Source organism: Pteropus vampyrus, unplaced genomic scaffold (genome assembly GCF_000151845.1).
Source record: "Pteropus vampyrus isolate Shadow unplaced genomic scaffold, Pvam_2.0 Scaffold314, whole genome shotgun sequence".
In the NCBI taxonomy this organism is placed as follows: Eukaryota; Metazoa; Chordata; class Mammalia; order Chiroptera; family Pteropodidae; genus Pteropus; species Pteropus vampyrus.
Window position 1 is genome coordinate 730,481 of NW_011889095.1, and position 9,438 is coordinate 739,918.

General features: G+C 50.9%; 2 protein-coding genes across 9 annotated transcripts in view; one reads left to right on the plus strand and one right to left on the minus strand.

Annotated features, from left to right (window-relative positions):
* Window positions 1-4,174, minus strand: part of KNOP1 (lysine rich nucleolar protein 1) — an 18,246-nt gene extending 14,072 nt beyond the window's left edge. For 2 of the 8 annotated variants that reach the window (XM_023521770.1, XM_023521767.1), the window contains exons 1-2: window positions 4,065-4,174; window positions 687-1,349 (exon numbers count right to left, since the gene is read on the minus strand). In XM_023521770.1, coding sequence (XP_023377538.1) covers window positions 687-1,347 — 661 coding nt within the window. In that variant the 5' untranslated portion in view covers window positions 1,348-1,349; window positions 4,065-4,174. Of the gene's footprint in view, window positions 1-426; window positions 1,350-3,329; window positions 3,495-3,695; window positions 3,941-4,017 lie in introns of those variants that run through there. The other 6 variants (XM_023521769.1, XM_011377525.2, XM_023521768.1 and 3 more) reach the window with 5 other exon arrangements.
* A 4-nt stretch (window positions 4,175-4,178) lies between these two features.
* On the plus strand, window positions 4,179-9,438 carry IQCK (IQ motif containing K). The gene is made up of 2 exons (XM_011377523.2): window positions 4,179-4,398; window positions 9,112-9,438. Exons 1-2 carry the CDS (start codon window positions 4,212-4,214, stop codon window positions 9,333-9,335), a joined length of 411 nt encoding a protein of 136 aa, XP_011375825.1. The 5' UTR covers window positions 4,179-4,211; the 3' UTR covers window positions 9,336-9,438.

Here is a 9,438-nt window from a genome sequence, read left to right on the forward strand (position 1 = left end):
CCAACTGAAATCAAGTCGAAGGGACCAGAGCAAAGCTGGGAGACAGCCAGGAACCAGACGGCCTGTCGTCGGTCTCCCCACCCTGCCCGACCGCGTCTGGCTGAGTGGAGCACAGGCCACGCGGACACCTTCTCGATGACCCAACTCGAGGAGACCCACCCCTCAGTCGGCAGTCACTGAGGCCCCTCCTCTCGCACCGGGCCCACCCTTCGGAAAGTGCTAGAAAGCTCTTACCCGCTCCAGTTACATGCGACAATGATCCCTTTTCTGGCTGAAGTCAGTTTAATCCAGGTTCTGGCAGCTATGAGGTTGAGCTGCCCATGCGTGCGCACACGTGCACCGCCCCTCCCACCACACACACCCCAACGCACCCCCAACTTCCACCCTTGCTCTCCCACGGCAGTCATCTCCTGAGGGAAAACCTACCTCCTCCCAAGGGCTTCCTGCTCCTTCGCCCCGGCTCCTCCTCCTCTTCCTCTTCGGCGCTGGCTCCCGGCTCCCCGGCTGCCCTGCCCTCTTCCCGGACTTCGTTTTCTTCTTCGCAGAGGCCCCGGAGCCATCTTCCAGGGGGATGTATTCCGAAGCCTCCGCTCTGACTGGCCTCTTTTCGCCTCCTTTCCTGGGGCTGCCCTCCGCAGACCGGGAAGGCTCGGGGTGGCGCAGGGGGGTGTCCCCCTCTTGGCGACTTTTCTTTTTCTTCTTCTTCTTCTTCTTCGTCTTCGCGGTGTGCTCCCTGGGGCTCCCCTGCTTCCGTTTCTGCCTCAGGGCTGCCTGGCCCTGGCCGTCCTGCCCCACTGAGCCGGCCTCAGGCCCCGCCTCGCAGAACCAAGGGTCCCGGGCCGAGACCGCTGCGGCCTCCTGGGCCTTTTTCTCCTTCTTGTGTTTTTTGGGCTTCTTGCCAACTTTGGTCACCTCCTCGCCCTCTGTGGGGTCTGGGGAGGTCTTCGCCGTCGAACCAGGGGACGTGGCCAGAGGCCGCAAGGACTTCTTCTTTTTCTTCTCCCCGCTGAGGAGCCTGGAGGAACCAAGAGCCTGCCCCCTGGGGCTGGGCGACGCCTCTGTCCGCCTGGCGCGCACCGTGGCCTCAGACTCCAGGTGCTCCTCGCAGACAGTGCTGTGGCCCTTCTTCTTCTTCTTCTTCTTCTTCACTGAAGGCATCTTGGGCGCAGGCCCTTGGACCACACTCTTTGAAGGGGATCTGGCTCTCGAGGGACAGACCTCAGTGGAATAATTATCACTGTTTAAAACCCAGGATTGAGTCTCTGCTTCTTTAGCCACTACCTTCTTCTTCTTCTTCTTCTCTGGGAGCCCAAGGCCCAAGTCTTCTTTGTGGGTCTTGGTGATCATTCCTGAAAAGAGAAATGATATCAGTTACCCCCACGCCAAGCCACCCTGTGTACAGTTCGACTAGGTGTTGTCAAGAGCCTCGTTTCTTTGTGTGGAAGGTCTGAAATGTTAGGGGACGGGAAATGGGCATGGCTCCTGTGCAGCAGAGCCAAATACGATCAAAGAAAGAGAACGGAGTTAACATTCAGACGGCCCCAGGTTCGAATCCCAACTGCTCCCTCATCTCGAGTCAATCACCTATCCTCCCCGAGCCTTAATTTCTCCATCTGGCAAATGAGGGATAATACCACTTCCTTCTCAAAGGCCTGTTGGACAGAGTGAGATAATCCAAGGAGAGTGCTGGCTACACACTGCTGACTCCTCCTCCTAACCCCCTTCCTCAGACCTCAAGCCTAGTCGCCCTGTGCCAGCCACTGAGGGTACAAGTGCAATCAAGCCAGACGGACCAGGTGCTTGACTTTTACTACATGAAAGGGACAGAAAGCCTGAGGTCAGCCCTGCGGCACACGTAAGCCGTTACCTTGGTTCACCCAAACAGCTTTTCTGCTTGTGTCTGGAAATTAATTCCCCCCACCTGCAGCCCAGGTGACTTACTCTCCTAACTGCTTTCCCTTGTGACTAGTAATAAGAGCGGAAGCGAGGTATGGTGAGAGGACCCCCAGCTAGGACCGGAAACACCTGGATTCCAATGGTGACTGACATTCTTGCTGCAGAGCCGATGGCTTCCCCAGGCCTGCTCCCCCATCCCTCAAAGACAGACTGCACCAAATCAGAGGCAGAGAGAGGAGGACATCCTGCATGCAAACCTATTTTAAAGTTTCAAATAAGTCGCTAACATTTAACGATTGGAGAGAATGCATAACCACCTAGAATGCCTGGGGTTTTTGGGTTGTTTTTTGTGGAAAATGTCAGGGGGGCACCTGTGAGAAGGGGCTGGGGCCCTCAAGTACATTTCGGCTTCCAGCTGGGCTACGTCTGTCACCAGCCCAGTTCTTCCTGCACCCTGGACCAGATGACAGAGAGACACTCAGCAACTCTAGAAACAAACATCCCCTCGCAGGAGGCTGGACAGTGGAAGGGAAGGGTCAGGAGCTGCTCCGCGCTGCAGCTCTCCTCAGCCTCAGCCCCAGGGGTCCGCATTGGACCTGCCTCACTCTTCAAAGAGCCAGGCCTCAGGCAGAGCTCAAGTGCATTCAGAACTCACTCCCGGAGCATCTGGAGAGTCAAGAGAACACCCACTCATTCACTCCTGTCTTGTTTTCTGCTGTACAAGTAGACCTCAGAAATATCGCAGGTTTGGTTCCAGACCATGGTAATAAAGCAAGTAGTAAACTTTTTGCTGGCGGAGGGTCTTGCCTTCTGTAAAAAAATACACCTGTGAAGTGCAATAAAGCTAGGCCCAATGAAACGAGGTGCGCTTGTACTCCCAGAGCCTAGCTCTGGACCTGGCACACAGCAGGTGCTCAAAAATACGTACTCAGTGAATGAAGGTATGAATGCTAGACAGGCGAATAAAACACCTGTCACCGAGAAGCACGCAGGTGTGGGAGAAAAAGAGGTGTAATGACATAGGTGACACAGGTGATAAAAGCAAGCACCGTGGTAACGTCGGGATGATGGCGGTCGTCTAACCTGGCCTACCGAGTGTCAGGAAACTTTCTGAAGATCAGAGTTTTCTAGCTTTGGCAACTGCAGGATGGTGGTGCTAATTCCTGGGACGAAGGAAGTGAAGGGGGTTGGGGGGTGTCTGAGGGCTAGAGGGGACATGCTGGTTTGAACAGATGCCTTCAGATGCCCAGGTGGAGACGTTCAGTGGGTCTGAGGCTCAGGGGTGGCTGGGCTGACATATACTTAAGAATATACGGATGGTAACTGAGCACTGAACAGAAAGGGCCTGAGACAGAACCTTAGGGAATACTGACATTTAAATGGGTGAGCAGAGAAAGACGGGCTTGCAAAAGAGAAGGGAAAAGGCTGCAAACCTGGAGAGGGTGGAGTCGTGGCCAAGAGACTGGTAAGAACAAAGAAGCCAAGGGGAGGTTGCTGTCAACTTTACGCCCTTCTCTCCCCATCTACGCCGTTCAGAACAATGAGGCATCCTCTTTAGCAATGAAGGTCTTTCTCTTCAACCCTCAAATGTACTCACTCTTTCAAGAGGGAAGAGGAAAGGAACCTTAGTGTCGCCTGCGAACGATTTCTGCAAAAGCTTTTAAATTCCCGCGGCAGCCTCGTGAGGACTGGTGTGAATACCCCACGTGGGACACTTGCAGACTGAGGCCTCGAGACTTTAATTCACCTGCCCTGGGTCCCAAAGCCCGGAAGTGGCGACACAGGGATTCGAACCCTACCCGCAGGACTTCAGAGCCGGTGCTCTGCACGTCGGCACCAACACCCCACTCCCACCGGATTACGAGCAGAAAGCAAGGGACCCAGGAGGCGAGGCTGGTCCCCAGAAGGCTCGCGGCGCCAAAGTTTCCGCACAGGCACATTGGGAAGGATTCCCGGGGGAGCCCGGGCCCGGCTCCAAGGCTGGAGAACTTTCTGGAGGCGGCGGCCTGAAGCCAGGGCAGGAGCACGCTAGCGACTGGAGGGGAGCGGGGGCCCGTGGACTCGGGGAGTGCGGGTCGCCCGCTTTTCCCTCTGTTCGTCGCGCGAGTCCCCAGGCCCCACCTCCGGACCCCGCACGGCCCCGCCGAGGACGCGTCCTCCGCGCTCACCTGCAGGCCAAACTTCGCCTCCACGTGAGAGCCCGCTCCGCCGTGCCCCGGAAGTCGATCTCGCGACGCTGGCCCGCCCCCCGCGAGGTCCGGCTCCTTCCGGGTCGCGGCCGGCCAAGGAGCGCGGTTGCCGTGGAAACCGAGGTCATGGCGGCGCCCCAGTATGTGGGTAGCCGCACCGGCCAGAGTGAGGAGCGGGCGGGCTCTGTAGAGTCGTTCGTCGTAAGCAGGAGGACGTTGCCCACAATGTCCCACGTGTCCTTCGAGCGGCCCGTCTCGCCGGGGCAGGTTGCGGAGCCGCCGGGCAAGAGCCTGTGGGAGCGGATCTGCGAGGGTAGGCGGGGGAGCGGGCCTCGGGCGGCAGGGCGTACCGGGCGCCTTCCGCGTGCACCCGCCGAGCTCCCCCTTTCACGCACGGGGAAACTGAGGCTCCGAGAGGCTTGCGGGAGGTTCCGCAGCGCGGCCTCCAGCCCTGATCCGTGGTCGGGCCGAAGGAATGCGGAATGAAGACCGGGGCCGCGGGGCGGGTTAGGGGTGCCCACCCCTCCTTTAGAGACCGCCTAAATGACACCTGTTTACTTTTATCACATGTGTCACCTGTGTTATTACACCTCTTTCCCTCCCCCGCGTGCCCGCTTCTCGGTGGCAGGTGTTTTATCTCGTTCACCTCTATCTTTAGCATTCATCCCTTTATTCAGTGAATACATTAAAAGGTTTCCAGGACCTGCATACAGACCTCCTAATGGGGTGCAGGGTATTTTCACTTTTAATGAGCACCCTGTTCATTCTGCTGTTGATCATTTATGGCCCACACGTTGAGCAAGCATGGTCTAGACAGACGGGTTTTAATTCCTCTCTACTTCTAACTTTCCCTTAAGATCCCCAAGCGGATCTTCACCTTCTGTTTTGGTCCTACGCATAGATACATACCCTTGGTCATGAGGCCCTATAAAAAATATTCCACGCAAGTTGGACACGTTGTTTACCTTGTTACCCTCTCTGTGAAGTACGCATAATAATGACACCTGTTCTATGGTGTTAGGAAGATGCACCTAACAAGTCACAGAAAGTACTTAGCAAACGGCCCGATTTACAGCTCAATCCATGTTAGCTCTTAAGAAGTAATTCTGGGTGCCCTTTTTCCTCCCCTAGGCTGTAGACTCCTCAAGGTGGAGAACTCAGATTCTTCATTCTTATGGCTATTGTCACTGCCTCCGCTGTCTGAAAGAACTGTCCAGTAGAACTTTCAAATATGGTAGCCGCTAGCTGCATGTGCTTGCCAAAGCACTCGCAGTGTGGGCAGTGCAGCTTCGGAACTGAATTTTTTAACTTAATGTTAATAAATTTAGGTAGCCACCTGTGGCTAGCGGCTTCCGTGTTGGACAGCGCCAGTTGGCAAATGTCTGTCAAATGGAAAAAAGAATGAACGCCCTAGTGTATTTGTTCCCGGTGGAAAGAGAGACAGTGATGAGTTGAGAGAAGTGGAAAGTGCAGAGGAGGAAGAGAAAGGTGGATTCAGCTAACAGGTATCCTCAAAGGCCATCTATTTCAACTTCCATCCAGTGCTTGAATTTTTCTCACAGCATTACATTGCTTTATATTCAGAAAACTCTTTCATCTTGAACGTTCTCCTTGTAACTTGTACCCTTTGGTCCTTACCACCTAGGCTGGTTCTAATCACTCTATCATAAAGAATCCACTCAAATATTTAAAGGTTGCTATTGTCCCTGTCTTTCCCCCAGAGCTTTCAATTCTCCAAGCCAAGCAGTTCTCCATAATACAGTTTGCTAGTGGTGTTTTATTGGGAAGCCGCTCAGCCTCATCTACAGGAGATGCGTAATCCTTGTACCTACCTTATAGGGCTGGTGTGAGGACTGAATAAGATAGTGAACGCAAAGGTGCTCAGCAGAGTGCCCAGCATTTAGAAAGTGCTCATTAGATGTTCGTCGTTGTCAACAAAGAGACACGCTTTGCATTGTGTTTTAGAAACATGGCATTTATTTTGGTCAAACTGGTCTGGAGGGAGAAAGCAAAGACAGGGTTTTGGTGCTCTCTGAAAAGCAAGTGAATCGATGCCACTTACTAAGTGATAGAGTTACACCATGAAGTTAGTGAGGTCAAAGATGGCAAATTACACACACACTGGCACTGTAATGATTATTATAACCTAGGCGAATACGCCCAATTTCTTAAAACAAACATTCTAACAAATACAATTTTCTATAACAAACATAGTGAGTAAATTCAGTTTCTCACCACAAACATGAAAAACAGGCTTTGAGGTAATCCTGTCTTCGAGGTTAAATATTACATTCTGTTAAGATATCTCCATTTAAAAAGCAAATTCTCATAGCAAACAGACCTGTCAGAAACTCAGTCTCAGGGAGGTGGGAAACAGAATAGGTAAACATCTAACCTAAGATCTTCATCTTACCTGACTAATGCTCTTTGTGTGTGTGCCTGCCTTATGATAACTTATTTATAAAGGTTCTTTAGTTTTTTCATCTTTCCAGTGACAACTAACTCAGGGCTTTCAATTCTCCAGATCACTAGTATGAGAATAAACGCCCACTGAGAATACACTGTTACGTAAATGTGGTACATCATATGTGTAGTAGCCTTGAAAGATGTCTAAGTTTCAGCACCTAGAATGTACATAGTGGGCTCTCAGTAAGTATGAATGAATGAATGGATGAATGAGTAGAGAAAGGATCAGAAATTATTTACTGTAACGTTTGTTTTGTCCACTTATTCATCGTTTTGTTCAACAAATGTTCTTTGGGAATGATGGTGAGCGCAAACAGACCCAGGTAACTCTCTCACAAAACACAATATTGGAAGAGATAGTCATGAATTTTTATAAATTTCAAGTAAAAGTAAGGCTGATAGGAGTTATGAAGAAAAAAGACAGAGTTATAAGGTTCGGTACTTGGATGATTGACCTCGCCTAGGAGATCTAAAGTAAATAAATGTGTTTGTGTATTATATATGTATGTTAGTAAATGCATTGACGTTTAGGTTGGATCTGTGCCGAATCTGACAATGGTTCTTGGTTTTAATGGGATTAGGTATGACATACTCTCTACATAAGACATCTCTGTATTATTTGGAATTGTCTCACAGGCATTTGTAATTAGAAAAGGCTACACGTGTATAAATCTTACATCCAGATACATAGTTTTCACACTATATTGGTGGTGCTCAGTGTCGGGGAAGAAGGGTGAATTTACATGCTTGCTTGAGAGGGAAAAAAAGCGGTAGAATTAGATAGAGCTGTTGAGGTGGGCGGAATTTCCAGATGGCCCCCAGGTCTCCATCTGCCAGTTCAGTCACCTCCGTTATTCAGTCAATCACTGATCTAGGCACTGCTGTCAAGGGACTTTCCACAAGTAATTAAGTCTTCAAGCAGTTGACTTTAAATTAGAGATTATCATAGGTGAGCCTGACCTAATCAGGTGAGCACCTAAAACAAGTCAGAGAGATTGAGGCAAAAGAGATCCTTCTTGCCACACTCCTGTGAATTGCCCGTGATAACCTGAGAGCAGCCTCTAGGAGCTGAGAGCAGTCCCTACTAACGACCAAAAAGAAAGCGGGGACTTCAGACCAATAACCACAAGAAACTGAATCTTGCCCACAACCAGTGAGCTCGGAAGAGGATCCCAACCCTCAGATGAGATCACAGGCATGGTCAGCATGTTGACTGGAGCCCGATGAGGCCCTGACCCATACCCAGAATCCTGACCCACGAGAACTGAGATAATAATTTATGTTGTTTTAAGTCACCGACATGTGGTAGTTTGTTACACAGCGATAGAAAGCGAATATAGCTAGTATTGGAAATCAGAATTGGTTATAACCTGCGGCTTGGCATACTTGTCTCCAGCCTGAGTACTTGGGAGTTTTTTAAAACACTTGTTTCGAATGCGCTGCTACCCAATAAGGAACCTAGGTAATGGAATAAAGTCTGCGTTCAATGCAACTGCATTCTGTCAGTACTCTCGCCTCATCACTGCAAACAGCTGTGCAAGTGCCTTTCAAACATTGTCCTTGCCAGAAATATTTTCATAAGTCTTTCCTGTAGGGCTGTAACTGATATGGCCATGAGCATTTTCTGTCTCTCTCTCAGCAATAGTTGTACCCCGTTGAGCTCGTGCGGACTGTTCTTTGCATTAAGCTCTCCCACAGGTCGACTGTGATCCGTCTTGAAGCCTGGCAGTTGTTCTCTGCCTCACTGCCTGTTAGAATCAGCTGGAGAACTTTAAGAATACTGATTCCAGGCTCGTGCCCCAGACCCATGGAATCAGAATTTCTGGGGTTGAGCCAAGACATCCGTATTCTCAGAGCACCCCTGGGCGATGCTAGTGTGCAGCCAGGCTAGGAAACTACGCTTACAGGCTTACGGCAGGGCCTCTCCAACCTCACTGTGCACACAAGTCACCTGGGAGCTCGTTAAAATGCTGACTTAGCGTCGGCAGGTCTGGGGCGGGGCCTGAGATGTTGGATTTCTAACTCCCCTGGGATGCCGATGCTGCTGGTCCTTGGGCCGTACGTTGAGTAGCAAGGGTTTGTGGGATTGCTGTGGCAGTCGTGCCCCCATGAAGGCAGTCTTACCTTCATGCCCATCCCATGACTGCCCAGATGGCTCGTCATCCTTCTGCCCCATTCTGTCCTCCCACCGCGTTCTGTTCTGTCTCATTTCTATACGCTTTTGGCGTCTTCCCTTAGGCACCTTCCTCATTCTCGTCCTCCTTTTATTCCTTGGACCTGTCATAATTTGGGGGCAAAATCTAAGGCTGCACCTTCTTGGGGAAAAATCTCAGACTCTTACATAAAGCCTAGACTCTTCACACAAGAGAACCATCACCTCTTATCCATTTTAAATAAGATGGTTCACATCAATTATTAACCTGTAATGGCCAGTTGTTTTTTATTTCCATAAACCACCAACTGAAATAAAATTTAAGACTTTTATTTAGAGGAAAGACAATCACATCATAAACTGCAGGGAAGTACGGCACTGAGGATTTTTTCCCCCCATTCCCTTCAGAGTACGAAGCTGAGATGCCTGCCTTCCCGGAGGTATACAAAGCCAAACGGGAAGCCGTGATTCCTGTGAGTATCGCCCCGCCTGCCCGAAGCGAAGCGAACGGCTCGGGAATGAGAACAGCACTGACAGCTGGTGGACATGACACAGTGTCAGGAGTTAGGGAAGGCGCGGCACCTGGAGCCGGAAACCTGGGGCCGGGCCTGGCTCTGCCACTCACCACGTGACATAAAGGGCATCACGTCACCTCTTCGAGCCTGGGTTTCCATGTCTGTTAAATGGATCAGATAATCCTTGACTAATTCATAGGGCCTCTGTGGGCTCACATGA